General features: G+C 40.4%; 1 protein-coding gene across 3 annotated transcripts in view; it reads right to left on the bottom strand.

Annotated features, from left to right (window-relative positions):
- LOC122868874 (speckle type BTB/POZ protein) overlaps nucleotides 1-20,591 on the bottom strand; it is a 157,154-nt gene that overhangs the window by 58,401 nt on the left and 78,162 nt on the right. For 2 of the 3 annotated variants that reach the window (XR_006376196.1, XR_006376197.1), the window contains exons 9-11: nucleotides 18,907-19,029; nucleotides 16,665-16,807; nucleotides 13,225-13,574 (exon numbers count right to left, since the gene is read on the bottom strand). Coding sequence is in view for 1 of the 3 variants with exons in the window: in XM_044181285.1 (XP_044037220.1) it covers nucleotides 13,430-13,574; nucleotides 16,665-16,807; nucleotides 18,907-19,029 (411 nt within the window). In the remaining 2 variants the exon portion in view is untranslated. Of the gene's footprint in view, nucleotides 1-11,949; nucleotides 13,575-16,664; nucleotides 16,808-18,906; nucleotides 19,030-20,591 lie in introns of those variants that run through there. The other variant, XM_044181285.1, reaches the window with a different exon arrangement.

Below are 20,591 nucleotides of genomic sequence, written 5' to 3'. Positions count from 1 at the left end.
CAGTTTTTAGCCAACTATTAGATATATACAAATATTACATTGCCATAAAAATATGTACAGACGTTCATGGTCCCAAGAGGATGGATCCTAATAATTTTGGTGAGCCCTTGACTTTTCCTCTAGTGCCACCATGAGGTAAACATTATTATTTTTTAGTGAAATGTCAACAACTACTCCCATAAAATTTGGTACAGACATTCATGTTCTCCTCAGAATGAATTGTAATAGTGTTAATAATAATAGGTGATCCCCTGACCTTTCATCAAGCGCCATCATCAGGTCAAAAATTTTATTTGCCTATACTTTAGTTTATGATCACATACATGCAAGACTAATGACATTCCCATCAGCCTCACCTGTACTTTGTGTTAAGTGCTAATTAGTGAATGTTAGCATGCTAAAACTCTACACAAAGTTGTTACTGTGAGCATGTTAGCATTCCCATATTAGCATTTAGCTCAAGAACAGCCTCAGAGAGCCGCTAGCATGGCCGTAGATTCTTAGTCTCAAGAGACATTTTGCATTGTGATCCTAATCAAAAATGTACTTTGCATTTGCAGGAGTGTTTTGTTCCTTAATTGTGTATTTTTACCATTCATGCAGCTATTTGGTCATAAGTAAATCAAATGTGGGGCACCCGGATAGCTCACCTGTAGCGTACCATTAAGGCTGAGTCCTTACCACAGCGGCCTGGGTTCGATTGCCACGGCCCTTTGCTGCATGCCATCCCCTCTCTCTCTCTCTCTCTCTCTCTCTCTCTCTCTCTCTCTCTCTCTCTCTCTCTCTCTCTCTCTCTCTCTCTCTCTCTCTCTCTCTCTCTCTCTCTCTCTCTCTCTCTCTCTCTCTCTCTCTCTCTCTCTCTCTCTCTCTCTCTCCTGTCTATCTCTGCAGCTGTCACTATCAGAAAAAAAACAACAAAATAAAAACAATTGTTATTTCCAACAATGCAGATTGTAAAAAAGCCCATGTTCAGTTTGTGTTCTTTTATTATAAGGGCTGTACAGCTATTAAGTTGGTCATTGAATTGAATTGAGAGGGCGTGGCCTGTTTGGCGATTGCGCGAGAGCGGATCTGTTACAAGGCGCAAACGGCAGAGTGAAAGCATAGGTCCTGCAGTTTTCTCTATTAAGCAGCAAAATAATTCAAATTAGGATCTCTTTCTGTAGCGATATCACTTTGTGAACTGCAGGGAGAATATTTGTGATCTCGATTGGCAGCGGATGATGCTCAATTGTCTCAGACTTCTCGTTGAAGTTTCCTTCATGGCGATTTTGGATTGTGCGTCATTGAAGACCAACCACATTTTGAGTCATACCCAGCAACGGGATAAATCAATAACACGCATCATAGACTTTGCAATCTTCAACGCTGCAGATTCATCGTGCATCAGGGGACCTGAGACTGCAGCTTAACGACCAGCTTTACATCGCTCTCCCAACATCTGAACATCTTAAAGAACTGTGGTGACCAACACAGACTGTTGCACTAATTGTTTACACTACATATTTGTGAGACTAGCCTCCATCTGTATCCTTGAAATCCAATCTGTTAAAATAATTCAATTTGTTTATTATTGTATAGGCTTACACTCCTTATATGTATCTTTTATTTGCTATTTTGTGATCTACTTGATGGTAAATATATACAGTGTATTTGATTATTGATATTCAACATCTTAAAGAGTAAATAATACGATTTAATACAACTGTCTCCTCTTCATTTCTCTCATGGTCATTGGACATCAGATGTAGTAATCAACTCTCTGAGACGGTTGACACCGTAGTAGTAATTGGTGCAATACAGTTCCTTTCCAATACAGATAGAGGACATTTACGTGAGGAAATATTTTCTTTAATAGAAATATCTCTTATGGCTGCATCGCTGTTACATCTTCTCCTCGCAGCTACAACCACCCAACTGAATAAAACAAGTTTATCCTATTCTCTCTGGTTGTCAAAAAGCATTCTGGAAAATGCAGAAAATCACTAATTTAAGAAGAAGGCAACACGGAAGGTTGAAGGAAAGCAGTGAAATTGCTAAAATAAATTAAAATATGCCATCACAAAATAGCTCCATGTAGATACGATATTTGTTATCACCAGCTGGAGAAGTTATGCTGCCAATGACCATACCTGACGCTAGAATTTTATGTGGGCAGATGTGCCAGTATAATCCTGCAGCATGTTGCAGGCTGAGTACACAAATGTGCAATTTAACAAGAACCCATCCTTATGGAGTTTAATGCGCCCCCTCTACTACAACGCAAACACACAGATATCTGTGAATCCTCAGCAACAAATGACAGAAACATCATCTTTACTTATTTCCTAAAACCTTCCCAAAATGTTCAGAGAAATTATACAGTTGTTGTTACCTATCAAAGAGTTTGATGCAACAAACCCAAACAGGCAGAGAAGGAGACACGGAGAAGAGATGAAACAGAAGAGAGATTAAAAGTGTATTTCTGCTGTCTCTCTCAGCTTTACTTCCGTCTGGTAGCAGACACGCTTTACACAGAGCAAGCTGAGTTTATCAGGTCTGCTGTGGGTGACTGATGATGTGAGTTTTTGGAAGCCAATACCAATTCATCCCAAAAGTTGCAAGCTTGCTTCCTTGTGAATTTTGTTCTTGGCAGGATGGAACATCATCTGGACGAACATTTAAACCTCGGGACACTGAAGATGTTTTTTCACACTTTACAGATTCTGTCTGTACTCAGGTTAGTTTCTTCAGATTTTCAGGAGTTGTTTTTACACACAAGAATCCATCCAAACTGTGCATCAAGTTTGCGACATATCATACACCATACATCATCTTCATCATATCAGTGAGTTCTGCCAACAGGGAAATAGTAGAGTTTCTGTCATTATTTTAACACTGGTAATTTGGTTCCCATATGACGCAAAAAACTATTACAAAAAACAGTCATGCCTATAAGTGCTTGGCATGTCACACTATAATCCAGCAGCACCTTCAAATAAGGCAGGATTCTCATTTGATAAGATCCATTACAATGTAGTTTTTCACCAGAGAGCTGCAGCTCAGACTGGGGTTGATGAGAGTGGAATTTGCAAGCTAGAAAAACAAAACAATAAGCTTAAAGACACTAACTTTGAATGCCATATTCAACTTTGAATGTCATACTCAAAATCAGTAGGATTCATCCTCTGGGGAACATGATTGTCTGCACCAAATTCTGTGCCAGTCCATCAGGTAAATGTTGAGATATTTCACAGGATAAGTGAAAACTTTGAGCTGCTGGTGGCGCTAGAGGAAAGGTCAGGGATCACCACAGTAATTAGGATTCATCCTCTTGGCACCATGGATATTTGTACCAAATTTCATGGCAATCCATTGATCGTTGTTGAGATTTGAGTCTGGACCAAAATGATAGACCACCAACCAACGGACAAACTGACACCGCCATCCCTTGAGCCATGCCGCCAGCAAATATTGATTAGTGCAGATAACAAAATATTTCAGAATTTTTATACGTTGTCCAGCTACCAGTGTATGGAGCAGCTGACTTTCAAACTTTGGTATGGACACAGTTCCAGACTCCGTGGGACCAGTCTAGAGTTTGCTCAACGACAACCCCAATCTCTGTTTGGAATCAGTTTAGGGCCTTAAAGCAGGGAAAACCAGTGCAGTATCGATGATTGAGGAGCAGCAGGATAACAGTTCATATTGTTAGGTGTGTAGTATACTGCCAGTGTATGAGCATGAATGAAGATCTCCTCTCCTCCTTCTGTCCCAGTGGCAGACGAGGTAAAAGGCTAAATAAATAAGGCATGGCTGTGGGGGTCGCCGAGCCATGACCTTTTCGGCCCATTTGCTTTGAGAGTGCAAGAGTGCAGCCTCAGCTAGCCGCTCCCCCAAACTCCGGAGGGCGAATTTTAATCAGCGCCGTGCCGATGGCTGAGGTAGTGCATCACGCTTAACAAGGCTAAGAGAGGGCTTTCATTTACCCATGCGCAGGTAACAAATGGACCACGGTGCTCATAAGACAACCCTGTTTCTCCTTTTCCTGTGATGTCCTTTAGTGTATCTCTCCTCTTTCTCTCTCTTTGTCCAGGCCTCATAGGTTTATACTCTGTTGGGGGTTTTTCTCACTGTTTCACTTGTATTCTGTTGCTTTAACTCTTCAGACACCATTTTTTTTATTTTGTGCAAATGTAGACAAAGGCTCTATCAATTGGCTATATACATATATCTGTTTTACATAGGTTGTCCAGTTTATTTGGTAGACCGTTACAATCTAATGCAATCCAATACAACTGCCCTGCAAAAAATCTACCTTTAATGTAAAATCTTTGTTGACGCTTTGTCAGAGAGGAGTCGAACTCTGTGATTCCATACAATAGTTTGCAGTGGTGGGTTTAGATTGGATTGCATTATGGTGAAAGGACTTTCTAATATCTTGTTCAAACCCACATTCTCTTTAGGTCTCATATACTCCGAAGACATGGTTAGGTGTGAATTTGTTTGCTGTCTGCTAGCTTGGTGTGTTTAATTCCATCACTTAAATTTACTTTTTAACTTTTTAAATAAAATTTAATTTGGCCTTTTACCAGCTGTATACTGTATGTGACAGGTCTGTCCCCCGGTTTCTTTTGTTCATTTGTTGTCTTTGCTTTCTTTAGATGGGTTTAGTGATCAGTGACAAGGGCATCAATCTGTGTTTGTATTATATATATGTTTGTAACCTGTGTGGTTCTAGGTGTGTCACTTTGGTCCAGGCTGAAAAATCTCAACAACTGCTGAATGCCATGAAATTTGGAACAGATATTCATGGTGCCCAGACAATGAATCCTCAACTTTGGGGATCCCCTGACTTTTAGCCTAGCACCACCAGCAGGTCATACATTTTATTTGTGCAATACTTTGATTTATGACCAAATACTTATAAAACTAATGACATTTGCATCAACCCTAACCCTTGCTGACGTTAGCATTTAGCTCAAAGCACCACTGTGCCTAGTACAGCCTTACAGAGCTGCTAGCATGGCTGTAGACTCCTAGTCTTGTTTGTTTTTATTGCGTTGTTTCGTCTATTACTGTGATTTTTGTATTTACTGTTCATTTGACTACTGTCTGTAGACCAAATTGCGCCTCAGGGACATTAAGGCTCCACTCTATTTTACTTGTACCTCCCTTACTCTCGCCTAATGCATGCTGGGACAGACCATCTCTCCTTCCATTATATATCTTCAGCCCTGTGTGGACAGGATTAATACACCAGAGGGAGATAGGTCGTAAAATATTTCCCCTGCCACTTAGTAACTAACCTAATAATTCCAGATGTAATTGCAGCCTTTGGTAAAGTACAATAAGTGATTTTTAGAGGATATTTTGTGGGATCATCAGCGTGATTTCACCTTAAAATAGATGGTGTTTGATTGAACTGGTTTAAAATCACTGATCATAAATAGATCCCAATTTAAAAAATGAAGCTTTAGACAACAATAATCAGGTTTTGACAAAAATGTCAAAGTGATACATGTCACTTATTGGCCCAGGAGCCATGTTTCTTGTGGCCTTTGTCGGTTTTACACCATCCAACTTCCCTCTTTATTTTCTACCCTTCCCAGCTACTGTACATCTCTCTCTCTCTTTCTCTCTGTTGTGATGAGTGTTGTCCTGATGAGTTCAACTCAATCACTCCTTGGCTCCACAGGTCTCATTACAGCCAGGCCAGTAGGGAACATTCTAATAAACAGATGAAGATGACACTCATACAGCCTGTGCATACACACACACAACCTTGAGAAAAATTACACCAGGGACGAGTACAAAATAAAAACCTTTCACTTGATTATTTCAGGCAAAATAAATCACAGTCCTCAGACACACACTCCAACCTCAGAGCAAGAAAAACAGTGATACAATAACAACTGCTGTGAGCGCACAAGCAAACATGCGGCTATAGATAACAGCGCTCCTAGTTAAGGAAAAAAATGGATGCACGCAGACATATGCACAATCAAACACACACTCAAATGATGAAACACATACACCCATGCACCTCTGTTGCACTGTGCACAATAAGTCTTGCTTCATTAAAGCCAAATCTCATTCACTATCAGTTTACAACCACAGAAGTCGTTTGAACCACCAGGGAAATACAATTCCATTCCGTTTCGGGTTTATCTTAATATATGAGCTTGTCTCCACCACATTGGTCTGCGGTTATGGGCCGAGCAAACACCCACAGCACCGCAATATTGCACCGGCACATTCACAGGACGGATTGGGGCACACAAAGCAATTAGCAGCTCATATCTATATGCGTAATTGTGTTTGTGTGTGTGTGTGTGTGTATGACTCAACTCCCATGTCTGGTTCTCTAATTTCTACATCTGGTGTTATTAGCAAACAGTTCATTGTGGATTGCAGATTGTTTGTTTGTACACATCCCCTAATCCTTAAAACAATCCTCTCTGAATGGAGGATTCTACTGAAATGGCATCTCCTAACATTCACAAGCAGGTACAGTATCACGGCAAAACCACCACCGCCACTGCTGCTGCGGCTGCTGCTTTGTCAGAGTAAATAGTTTTATAAGATTTAACTCACTCGGACACAGTAGAGAAGGAGAAACAAGACAAATGGAGTACAAAGAAGACAAATCCTTCAGCGCTGTCAATGTCTGAGGTCCTCCAGCCATCCATCCTCCATCGCTCCTTCATTCACCATCTGTCTGGCCCTATCCCACCTGTATGACACCCGATCACTCTTCATCCCTCTATCCATCTATTACTCCTGTCACTTCATCCTTCCATTTTTCTGCCCCAAGGCCTGAGCTCCCCTCAGTTGTCACAGATGATACGATGTGAGTGGATTACTTGGGATATCATGAGGGATATATGGTCAAATATCTCTTCACAAAGGTTATAATGTGCTCTCATTAATGTGGCATTAGGCAGTGCTGTTTTGGTGGCTTGACATGATTGGGTACCATTTTTTTTTATGAAGCATAGTTTATAAAGGGCTTGTAAATTGTAGCCAATAGCTTTATTAATGTTACCAAATCGCTTATAAATACTTTATAGTTTGATGGCTTATTAGACAACGAATACATCATTAATAATATATGTTTTGTTTTTTTTTACTTTTAATATGCTATTGATTAAAAATGAAAGGAAACTATTAATAAGGGCTTCTACCAGTACAGTAATCTATCGGGTCTGGGTTTATAAATATTAGTAAGTTGTTATTAAATAGATTTTTGGTGCAGATGCTTTGTGTTGGCAAGCCCAGAGTTCTTGGAAAAGTGCTAACTCAAAATATGCAAGTTTTCACAGTGAGTATAGTGCATTGAAAAATAGGATAATGGTCATGGTGTTGGTGAGGTTGTGTTGCCTTTTATCTTGTGAGTTTCCTTAGGACATAAGAGAAAGTCAAATGTTCAAGTGAAATTACTACCTTATTTATATTCATAGAGATGCTTGAGTTGGTGACAAGTGGGTGGCGTTGACATAAAAATAGTCGAGGTTGAAATTTCAAGCCCCTGAACTCAAAACCCAAAGAAAATCTGACCCCCCACCCAACACTCAACACTTCCCTCTCAGTGCAGTGCAGTGCAGTCCAGCAGGCATCAATCTCGGCCCAGCTCTTTCTTCTTTTTAGTGATGGTGGGCTAACATAGACGCAGAGCTTGTCACAGGCATTCACAGCATTGACCTGCCACGCCACGCTCTCCTCTCTCCCATAAAAGGTGGAGTGAATGATGGGGAGGTGAGGCGGAGGCACGAGAGGAAGAGTGAGGAGGAGGGAGGGAGTGACAGACTCATACAGCATGCATAACAACTGAGTACGCCTCTCCACATGCATCGCTCCATCTATCTCCCCCTGACTGTCTCATCTAAGGCCAATGGAGACACACACAAACAGAAACACACACACATATTTACAAAGACACAGAAGGTTGGTTGCAAGCTGCTACACAAGCTGACTATCTAAAAAAAAATCACACCCTGATTCCAGCTCATATGAAGAAGGTCACACTGGCAGTCCTGACTTAAGTTAACAAAGCCTCTTTCTATCTCAGGGACGTTCCCAAAAAAAGCCCATTGTGCTGACATGCATGCCCACTCATAGAGCACCATATGCCTCCCGTGTTCACACTTTCTTTTAGTCCGACGCACATGCACACACACCTTGACCTTTACAAGGTAATTCTTAAACTCAGAAATATTGGCTGGATATATTATTATATATACTGTATATTATAAAGTGTAAGCTATCAAACCCGGTTCTCATTTTTCAGCTTCCATGAAGAGATGCTGAAAGTGTTTTGTTTGTGAAGGTTTTTGAAATAGCCAGTAAATGGTAGGCCTTGCAGGTATATATAGTATATACGCTCAATATATACACCTGTACAATCTAATGCAATCCAAAACAACATCTTTCTTTATGAAGCTCATAATGTTCAGTTTTTGGTGACATTGTCGGAAATGTGTAAATTCTATTATTGAGGTCATAGTTAAAAGTGGTGTACTGGACTGCGTTATACTGAGGTGTTTCAAATTTTTTGTCCTTCCCATTTACATCAGAAATACTTTATTGATCCCCGAGGGGAAACTCTTTGTTACAGCTGCTCACTATCACATCACACAGGAGAAGAAGTACTAATAGAATATAAATAGACAAAATAATAAATAAGTCTGCGAGCAAATCGAAATATGATACATGAGGGAGCACCTCTCATCATAACGCAATCCAGCACAACACAACTTAACTATGACCTCTATGCTAAAACATATAATTTAATTAACACCTCTATGACAGTGTCACATTATAGGCATAACAAAAGTAGACTTTATGGCAGAATAGTTGAACATGTAATTGGATTGCATTAGATTGTACAGGTGTACTTAATAAAGTGGCCACTGAGTGTATATTGATTGTTTTTGCCAAACTTGTTATTTGGCTTGTTATTGATATAATGTGATTGGGCTGGGTGATAAGTCAATATTATTCTATATTGTATATTTTATATATGGTCATATCATTTTATATATTCCTGTTTTGATTCCAAGCAAATGTATTAATTTCATCATTTTATATGTTGTTGGGTTTTTTTGCCTCTATTTGCCATTGTGATACATATCAATATCCACAAATGCGCTTATTAATATATTGTATGTTTCATACTGATTTCAGTTATATCGCCCAGCACCATAATGTGACAATATTTTAGGGAGCACTAAAGAATACAACTTTATTGTCCATCAAGATGGATAATTGTCTTTGGTCCATCTGGCAGTTCATCACGACACACACACACAGCACATAACAACACACTGACAATACAATACACAAATTTAAGCAGATAAAAAATGAACAAAATTTAGTCTTTGAGAACCTTACACAGGAAAATTTGAGTAAACAAATCACTAGTAATGCGAGGTGTTCATTGATGATGAGTGAACTCTGATACAACATGCTCAGACACTTAAACTGCAACCTTAAAGATCAGGAAAACACAAATGTAACCTATATTACAATATTTCGATAACAACAACCCTCATATCAAAGTCTCCTATCAAGATAAAAGGGATAATAATTTTTATATACAGTGGTGTGAAAAAGTGTTTGCCCCCTTATTGATTTCTTTTTTTTTTGCATGTTTGTCACACTTAGATGTTTCAGATCATCAAACAAATTTAAATATTAGTGAAAGACAACATAAGTAAACACAAAATGCAAGGTTGTTATTATTATGGGAAAACAAAATCCAAACCTACATGGCCCTGTGTAAAATAGTGATTGCCCCCTAAACCTAATAACTGGTTGGGCCACCCTTAGCAGCAACAACTGCAATCAAGCGTTTGTGATAACTTGCAATGAGTCTCTTACAGCGCTGTGGAGGAATTTTGGCCCACTCATCTTTGCAGAATTGTTGTAATTCAGCCACATTGGAGGGTTTTCGAGCATGAACTACTTTTTTAAGGTCATGCCACAGCATCTCAATAGGATTCAGGTCAGGACTTTGACTAGGCCACTCCAAAGTCTTCATTTTGTTCTTCTTCAGCCATTCAGAGGTGGACTTGCTGGTGTGTTTTGGATCATTGTCCTGCTGCAGAACCCAAGTTCGCTTCAGCTTGAGGTCACGAACAGATGGCTGGACTTTCTCCTTCAGGAGTTTTTGGTAGACAGCAGAATTCATGGTTCCATTTATCACAGCAAGTCTTCCAGGTCTTGAAGCAGCAAAACAGCCCCAAGACCATCACACTACCACCACCATATTCTTCACCACATTCTTTTTCTGAAATGCGGTGTTATTTTTATGCCAGATGTAATGGGACACACACCTTCCAAAAAGTTCCGCTTTTGTCTCGTCAGTCCACAGAGGATTTTCCCAAAAATCTTGGGGATCATCAAGATGTTTTCTGGCAAAAATGAGACGAACCTTAATGTTCTTTTTGCTTAGCAGTGGTTTTCGTCTTGGAACTCTGCCATGCAGTCTCTTTCTTATGGTGGAGTCATGAACACTGACCTTAACTGAGGCAAGTGAGGCCTGCAGTTCTTTGGATGTTGTTGTGGGGTGTTTTGTGACCTCTTGGATGAGTCGTCGCTGCGCTCTTGGGGTAATTTTGGTTGGCCGGCCACTCTTAGGAAGGTTCACCACTGTTCCATGTTTTCGCCATTTGTGTTTAATGGCTCTCACTGTGGTTCGCTGGAGTCCAAAAGCTTTAGAAATGGCTTTATAACCTTTTCCAGACTGATAGATCTCAATTACTTTCTTTCTCATTTGTTTCTGAATTTCTTTGGATCTCAGCATGATGTCTAGCTTTTGAAGATCTTTTGGTCTACTTCACTTTGTCAGGCAGGTCCTATTTAAGTGATTACATGATTGAGAATAGGTGAGGCAGTAATCAGGCCTGGGTGTGGCTAGAGAAATTGAACTCCGGTGTGATAAACCACAGTTATGTTTTAACAGGTGGGGCAATCACTTTTTCACACAGGGCCATGTAGGTTTGGATTTTGTTTTCCCTTAATAATAACAACCTTCATTTAAAAACTGCATTTTGTGTTTACTTGTATTATCTTTCACTAATATTTAAATTTGTTTGATGATCTGAAACATTTAAGTGTGACAAACATGCGAAATCAAGAAGGGGGCAAACACTTTTTCACACCACTGTATTGCCCAGCTCTACTTCTTAGTATCTGTCTGATTACATGTGCAATACATCTGCTAATAGTTAAGAGTGGGCTGATTGAAATAGTGTTACAATAACTATTTTCATTAACATATTTTGCTATAATGAATGAATTAGGCGCAACATGAATTGCAACGTCTCAGTATTAGGTCTGGCTGGGAACCTCTCTCTATCCCTCATTTCCTGTCATCTCACTACTGTTGATTGAAACAATGATGTTCTTCACATTGAAGCTTCATAATACTGTCTGTATCACAAATAATGGACTTCCCTCCGTTTGATGAGAGCCGGGACAATGCCAGAATATCCCCAAAGATCGTTGGCCAGGGCTGACTGTTTGATGAAGAGCGATTTGCAGGGCTCAGGGATGAGCTTCCTTAAAGCCTGCTGGGCCTCGACTTTGGTCAACACAGAGAAATCCCTGTTAAAATACTGTCCAAGAGAGAGGTCCGACTCTCTGAAGTGATTACAACCTATCTGTTCTCTAAGCAAGGCCACGGAGACCAAGTCAAACAGGCCTGTGACCATGAGTCTACATACAACACAGCTGGATATGAGCTCTTGTGATCAGACGCGGTGAGCAGCACGTGCGCTGGGGATTGAACTTTGATCACGACAGGATTAAGCTTGAAACTGAAATGTGTTACTCACACACACTGATCTGGCAGAAAGTTGAAAGAGGCTCTGCATTAATGAGTCAGTAACTGGTAGATGTGCCCAAACTGCAAAATGAGAAATAATGGAGATATCAAGGATGAAAAAGACACAGACATGCAGGATGAAACTGAAAACATGTGTATGTTATAGATTCAGAAGCCAAAACATTGTTTTAGTCATAGAGAATGTTCTGTGGTAACAGGTGAGTAAAAAGTTTTTTTCATGATCGGTTTCTTTAATACATTTTTTTAAAGCTGTGCATTTTTATTAATCTTTTACATTGTGTTAACTCACACTACTCAATGTAATCTGCCTGTCCACACAGCCAGAAACTGCAACTTTTATGCTCACACTGTACGGATCAATTGAACTGCCACCACACGGCTGCTCACGCTGAATGTAAGAATGTAAACCGATTTTGTCCAGTGACAATTCCAATAAAGTTCATTCAAAAAAGACGACTGGATCCTCAACAATGTTGACAAAAAGGGAGAAAAAGTCAGCATTGCTTTGTGCAATTCTACTATTAATGGAAGAAGAAGGGGACAAAAAGAAAAACATGGAGCCGTAGATGGCTGGAAGATGCAGACAATATGGTGTGTCTGTACTGCAGCAAAGTTCAGTTTTATATCACAGGAGTCTCAGTCAAGACTACAGTTTTAGCCATAACTTCAATAATATTAAAACAGGCTCACTACAGTTTATAAAGGATATTTTGACAGCAGCCATGAGGGAAATCGGACCGTGGATCTGGTCAAACTGCAAGAAAGCCGAGCCAAATTTCAGACATGCAAGAAATCCAATCCAATCCTATCGTCTGATCAGGTCAGATCTTTGATTGTTCAGGCAGTTAATGCAGCATTTTGACCCCCCTCAAACTGCACATCAAATTAGGCCCGATTCTAAGACTAGTTGAGGGCAACCAGGACTAAAATTGGGCTTAATCTGTACAGTGTTTGCACGGCTTAAGGCACAGGCTGAATAGTGAACATTAAAAGATGTTCAGATTTGTCTTTTTTATTCAAACTGAGAATTGTTTGTGCTATAGAAAACAACACTGTTTAAATCATCAACAATGGGAACAATAGCCATTCACTTTCTGGTTGGTTGATCCTCTTCACTTGTCTTTCACAAGCACAGTGTGGGCTTTAACACTTGAGACACTGTATAAGACAATATGCCACAAAATTGTATTTACAGGGACTCAGCATAGACCTGTCCTTTCTAATCAAAAGATCAGTTCTTCCCGTGACTGACTCGCAGATTATGGTTCTAGCTTTCCAGTATCGTAGACAAAGGATATACGGAATACGCAAGACTTTGAGCTTGCAATCCATAATTATCCAGGTTTAGATCTTATAGAGTTCAACCCATCCCCACCTACAGACATGTGTAGTACCTCTTCTGTGGCATCAGTCCTGTAATTCTCTGGTCTGCCCAGCTGAGTAGCTCTGGCTATGGCCCTAGCCATATCTAGCCTTGGGTTTCACTCTTGGGCGTCTCTGGATGCTGTAGGAGAGAGAGGAGGACTGGGGGGGAGGAGCAGTGAGGTTGCCGGTACAGGTAGACACAGCAGGGTTATGACAGCGAGTCTCTCCGGACCACTAGGACTGTTTGAGCCGTTTTCTTGGGGGACCCAGGAAGGGGCACTGAGCCGAGGCCAGGGAGTGATAGGCCTCTGCTACCAGGTGTGGGTGAGAGATCACCATGGACTTCCAGGCCGATGTCTCCATCACATCAGCTGCGTGACTGAAAGAAAGTGGGCAAAGAGAGGATTTACAGTTAAGTAGAGGAAAGTGGGAAAAATGTTTAAGGAGTGCACAAATTAACAAGTTTCTCAAGAGCTTGGGATTATATGACTCCATCTGTGTGGAGTGCAGCTCTGAGACATTAAGGATTTGTCATACCATCTGGCAGAGCTGTTATTTACTTTATATTTTTAAATATTTAACCCCAAAGTTCATTTTGAGAGAAATAACATCACACAAATAAAAGGCAACATTCAAGGATCATAAATATGTGGGCATGTGACGAAGTCTGTTGAGTCATAGTTTTGTCATATCATATATCATATCATGTCTATGTAGTCAATGCCTACTAGCAACCCCTCTTCACGCATTTCATACGGCTATGAGCAATTCCACCGAAAAATTATGTTCCCTTTACACATTGTTTCATTTCAATAGTCCAGAGGAGATAAAGCTCTACAGCATTTCGCATGATTTGAGAAAAAAAGTGTGAGAAAAGTGAGAAAAAATTAAACATAATTTTGTGTAACATTTTTTTTTTTTTTTAAATCTCTTCTCTATTGTTAATTACTTCACAGCCTTCACAGATTTATAATGCTACTCCTTGGGGGGGTTCCAGCTCCAGGTTGGATATCATGCTTTAGAGTAATAGTAACATATACTCTATTTTTATGAATTGTTTCATTTTTTTCTATTTTGGTTTGTTCACCTACATAAACTGCTGTATTTCAGTTCATTACATGTTGACTAGAGTGGCCATGATATGGCCAGTGGTAGAAAGAACTTTAATCATGTACTGTACTTAAGTACAGTTTTGGGGTACTTGTACTTTACTTGATTATTTCCATTTGATACTACTTTATAATTCTACTCCACTACATTTCAGAGGGAAATATTTTACTTTTTTACAACATGAACATACTGCTTACACATTTTTGCTTCAATATAAATCATATAAAAAATAAATATACATATATATACATTTATATATTTATAGTAAGTATATATATACAAGTGTGCAGATAATACTTTTGCACACTTTTGAATGCAGGACTTTTACTTGTAATATTTTTACTCTGTGGTATTTCTGCTTTTACTTAAGTAGACAATCTGAATCAAGAAATAAGAACAGCAAGTATTAATGTCAGCATATGGGGTGGTGTAGGAACAGAAAGCAGAGTGCTGATTATTAAGGAGAAACTATACACACTAATAACTGATTCCTAATTTATCTTTTTTTCATCTCCAAAACAATTTTGGATAAATCTTGTAATTAATTGCTGATGAGTTTCACTCATGGTCATCATCTCCCACAGATGTGAGTTTCCACCAGCAGACCCTGTGGCAGTCTTCAACCTCCTGACACCCTCAGGGTGCCGGGCTGCACTATCACGCACACCGCTGTGTGGCCTTTAATGACATTTTTCATGTTTTATTGTGTGTAAATAAACAACAGCATGTGCGCATGTGTGTGTGTTCCCATGTGTTTGTGTCTTGGCATGTCTACTCTTGGCACTTAGGTGTGTTTATGTGTGTGTGTGTGTGTCATATGCTGTCCACACAGCAGCTCCAGACCTCCAGCCAACCTCTGACCCTATCCTCTGTGGAGGAAGTGAACCCCTGCTTACAGTAATGGCCAGTGCGCTGAGGATGAGGCTACAGGCCAGCAAAAGGGCACGGGGAGAGCAGCGACAGCGGGAGGGGAAGGAGGAGGGATGGACCAAGGAAGGAGGGAGAAAGACAGCAGCAGCGACAAAAAAGAAATAAATTTAAAAAACAGGGAGGTGAGGGAGAGTAATGAAAGTCTGCAGAGAGGGACAGGAGGGGACGGAGGGAGAGGAGCAGTGATGTTAAGGTAAATTAAAAAGAGGCCAAACTATGACCTCCAGACAGTGGTAATCATAAGGCAAACCACCACTATTATCAACAAAAAAACTACTTTCAGAAAAGCACTATTTTTTCCTGCCTTAAAAGACCCTTGTTTCATATAACTCACGTCGCGTTTGCACTTCTTACTGTAATTAATTCTATGAATTTACTCAAGCCTAAAGATTCATGCTAGGCTTTAAAAGTGGGTAAAGTCTTTTCTATAAACAAAGTGGATAAAGAGTGTTTGGGTGGCTTTACTCTCTGCTACATCCCTGGAGAGGACTCCTATTGTCTCGACTAAATGACTGTAAGCTACTTGTAAAAACTGGTCTGGAAAGAGGGCAAGGTGCTGCTGGGGGGAGGATTATTGGTTCCTCAGTGTCGTCTGTTTTCTGTATTCGTCCTCTAAATTGATTTTTGTTTTGTTGCTCTTGTTGCTGTCTATTGTGTCCACAGGAGAAGGGTTGATAACGCTTTGCCGGCCAGGAGTCCCCAGTGGCCAATTTTCCCCCCACCACAACAACGCTGTCGCAAATTAAACTGTCATAACGCCCATAACCACAATTAATGACTGGGATTAGGGGCAGAAATCTGCATTACTGAACACCTTTGGGCGCACATGAGCTCTTAAGCACAGAACAGGAGAGGGAAAAATGGGAGGTAAGATGGGAGTGAATGGAAGAGGGAGGGAGATGGAGCTCATGCAGGAACAAGACCAGGAGATGGAGTACAGCTGCAAAGAGAGGACAGAGGAATGAACAAAGGGATGGTAAATGTGTCTGGCTCAGAGACAGAGAATTCAGAAAACAGAGGGGAGGTGATGAATTTAGGTAGTAACTGAGAGAAAGCTTTTTGTTTCAACTTGGCATTCAAATACTGGATCAATCACCTCTCCATGGACATAAATAGCAGTCATTGATGCTAATAGGCCCCATCTTACCTAAACAGGCTGCATACTGTATGATTAACATCAGAAGCTGAGCTTTATTGCTAAATGGCCCAATATGATACAGCAGCAAAATGTTCTGATCTGGGGATTAAATTAAATTTCCTCGGGAGACAAAAATTGCTCCCACTGAAAATTAATGACTTCCTTCGACGAAAAGCTAAGTGTATGAGTGTGTGTGCATGTGCATGTGTGTGTAACAGAAAAAAATGTTTGCATAAGTGTGGAAGTAGTTTCGGAGATGATCAATGATCACAGTGTAGGCGTGAAACTCACTAGTTGATGAAGTCCACAGCCTGCGTCTTGAGCTGGTCGGCGCTGTGCAGGTCGGCAAGAATGAGGATCTCTGCGGCGTTCTCCACACTCAGACTCGTGCACAGAGCGTCCTCGCACATCACCTTCAGCCTCTCCAGAGCATACTTCCAATGACAAAGAAAGCGAGAGAGAGAGGAGAAACAGCAGATAAACTAAATTACTTAAAACAGAGCTGCCACCAACAACTGTTGTTGCACTGTGTAATGACACGGAAATACAGAATTACTCCACCACGGCTGCAACAAGGTTTAGATTGAATAAGAAAAAATATGGCGAGGAGAAGGAACAGTGACAGTTATGCAGACTGAGGGGCGGTGATGATGCGAAAGGGGATCACTTGAGAGGTAAAAAATACAGACAAAACAAAGTCTACAGCCATGCTAGCAGCTCTGTGCACACACAGTGCTTAGAAGGGTGCGTTTGATTTATTGTTCCCATACTTCCGATTCTGCAGGATCAAACAACGCACTTTATTGATGTCATTTGCACTGGGCAAGGACGAATGATAAATGATTCCACCAAAATTCCAAATATTTTTGTCGTTGGCGGACACATTTTGAGCACATATAATATTCTTCTAATGTAAAAAATAACAAATTGTTATGATTTTGAAAATTTTGTTAACATTCACAAATTATTCTGTGACCATTTAAATAAATCATTTGCTGTACATATTACATACATACACAATACGTACATATTTATAAATGTGTTTTCATTAGTGTATAATCACCTGAAAATAAGAATTGTTGTGTTTTCATTACCTTAGAATAAGCCATTTGTATCTACATAGGGAGCGGGTCCCCTTCCACGGAGGCAGCCATATTTCTACAGTAGCCCAGAACGGACAAACCAAAAACTGGTTCAAGATAGGGCCGTTCATGTTTTTCATGAGTTTCGCGGCCACCGTAGTTTCTACTACACACTTGGAAGGGGAGGGTGAGCACTATTCAAAGGGTTGCAAACTGCAATTTCAACTCTAGATGCCACTAAATCCTACACACTGGACCTTTAAAAAATGTAATGCTTGTGTTCAGGGATGCATGAAGCTGGGGGAGGGAGGAGAACAATATGAAGCAATTGAGGTTTCGGTAGTAGTACCGGCAAGAACTTCAATCTACTTTCACCTCTGGTGAAATGCTAACGTTAGCAAGCTAACATGCTCACAATGACAATGCTAACATGCTGAAGTTTAGCAGGTAACATTTATAATGTTCACTATCTTAGTTTAGAATGTTACCATGTCAACGTTTGCTAATTAGTGTTGATAAGTACAGCTGAGGCTGATAGGAATGTCATTAGTTTTTCAGGTATTTGGTCATAAACCACAGTTTTGGCAAAATCAAAGTCAAATCAAAATTTTGTCCAAATAGTGGTGCTGATGTAAAATCAGGGAATCACCAAAGTTAATACAGTTCATCCTGTGGTCGATCAATCATCGAGTTACATCGTCTGGGAACCAAGAATATCCGTACAAAATGTTGTACTAATCCATCCAGTAAAAGCCAGACAAAAAAAAAAAAGTCAACCTCATGGTGGCGCTTGAAGAAAGGTCAGGGGATCACCAAGGTCAGTAGTCCTCATCCTCTGGGACCATTAATGTCATGGCAATCCATCCAGTAGTGATTAAGATGTTTTAGTCTGAACTGAAGTGGTGGGCCGACCGACAGACTGGCATTGCCATCCCTAGAGCTATGCCACTATCGTGACTAAAAGTCTAACTGGCCTACTTAATAGTGTATAACTGGCTGCTTCAGTCAAAACACACTGCTATGAGCACATTAAAAGTAGAATACAAAGCAAGCTCTACAATGAGCAGCTTACTATTAATAAACCAAAATGCAATAAGCCCCTAGAAAACTGGAAAACAGTGAGAGCAAAACCAGAAGAAAGGATTGGAGGACTAAAATGTGGATTTGGATGAATAGACAGGAAACATTGCGTATACAGGGTCAGCACAGGAACAAGCAACGAGGAATGTGCATGCATCTCTTTATCTCCCACAGGTAGGTAGGTTTATATTTTCCTACAAAAAGTGTGTTTGAATGTGTGTGTGTGTGTGTGTTCAGGGGTTGAGGAGCATGTGGTGTTTCTCAGGTGTATTTTTGGGGACATTTTTATGCATATCAGCTTGTGTATAAATGTACATAGTAACAGGTGCACGCACATCCACACACACATAACACACCCACTCTCTCTGTACCTTGTCAGCTGCAGCCAGCAGGTCATCAGCCATCTTGTCCAGGTTGGGGGCCTTGCCTGTGTAGATGAAGCACATCATCTCTTTGAAGACATCTGGCTCCACGTCATTTATCTCCACACGGTTCTGAACGGGAGGAGAGGACAGGAGAGGAGAATACACACAGGGTTTAACAGAATAAAAGGCAAGAGAAGAAAAAGATAGATGCTTTGACAATCCTTCAAAACCATGTGCAGCAGCAGAGTGTTTTTTATTTCATGTGAATATCCTAAAACCTACCTGAATTAAACTCACTCACCTTGTTTAGAACACACACAGGGACAGTCAGCTATGCAGTGATACAAAACAAGTTCCAAGTGCCAAATAAGAAAAAAAAACTTGAAGAACCTTCTGAACAGTCTGAACACGTTTCAGCAAAACTACATTCTACTACATTTATTTAATTCTTTTCAGCTGATTCTTGAAAATTAATCCTAAGCATTCATTCCTGGACAGTGCCTGCAGCCAGCAAAGTAGGCTTTATCACTCTCTGGCACAGTGACGGTAACCTGAACCTTTCCCTCCGCACTGAGAGGCAGAACAAAGCCAATTATAACAGTGCTTTATCGTCACAACAGTGACCAGCGGCGTTTTAGCAGGGTCAGGCTGGGTGTACCAACAGCTTAGTGCGTTTGTGTCAACTCTGACCACTCAACAGCAACATAAACACACTGAAAAATAATGGAAGGAGAGTCTGAAAGCAGCCGGGTTGAGTTTACAGCATGCAGTCTGCTATAGTGCCATTTTACAGGAATAGAGATAACACAAATAAATACATGAAGGCATGTGAGCACACAGGCAGCTTAAACAGGTAAAACAAATAACATGAATCCTCTACTTGCTACATTCTGCACATAGAATCTGCATGTACATATTGTTTCTAAATTAACCTCAGACTCTTGCTTGAAAAATAACATTTCTCATCGCAGCCTGTGCTTTCTTACTTTTTCTGTTTGTTCACAATCCAGCGATATGGAGCGGGTTTGACATAAAGTAGATGAAAACTTGACTTAATTCTGCTGATTTTTGACAACAAAGTGTGTTGGAATGTCAATAAAATAAAACAGGCACCACATAACAACATATGTCAGATGAGAAAAACTAACAGGGCTTCCTTCAGTATTGTGAAGGCGAGCTTTCAACAGTGTCTCATAAATAGACAACGCTTCTGTAGTTACAGTGTCGGAAGCTCCCCTCTATTCACAGAGCAGTCCTCTATTAGAGTGTTTCTTTATGAGCTCATTTGTCTCTCCTCTATAGAGTGCTGCAGAGGAGTGTTAAGCCATCTATCTGTTTTCTCTGAATCATACAGGGACGTGGCCCACCATCTCTCCCTCTTTCTTATGAAGACACCCACTTAAACAGCAATTAAGATGCATTTCCTGGCTCTGTGCTTTATAATTTCCCCATTCGAGCCACGCAGGCATCAATATTCCGCTGACATGACGGCTAAATCACCAAGGTTCAATCTCACCAGCTCCTATCGGATGAACACAACCAACCGTGGCACGAGGGCTCTCTGCATCACACACGTGTACACACAAACACAGACATGGAAACATACACACACACACACACACACACACACACACACACACACACACACACACAAACACAGATATCAGAGAGAACACATAAAAAAAGCAATG

Source organism: Siniperca chuatsi, linkage group LG21 (assembly GCF_020085105.1).
Source record: "Siniperca chuatsi isolate FFG_IHB_CAS linkage group LG21, ASM2008510v1, whole genome shotgun sequence".
In the NCBI taxonomy this organism is placed as follows: domain Eukaryota; kingdom Metazoa; phylum Chordata; class Actinopteri; order Centrarchiformes; family Sinipercidae; genus Siniperca; species Siniperca chuatsi.
This window is presented reverse-complemented; position numbering and strand designations above follow the sequence as displayed.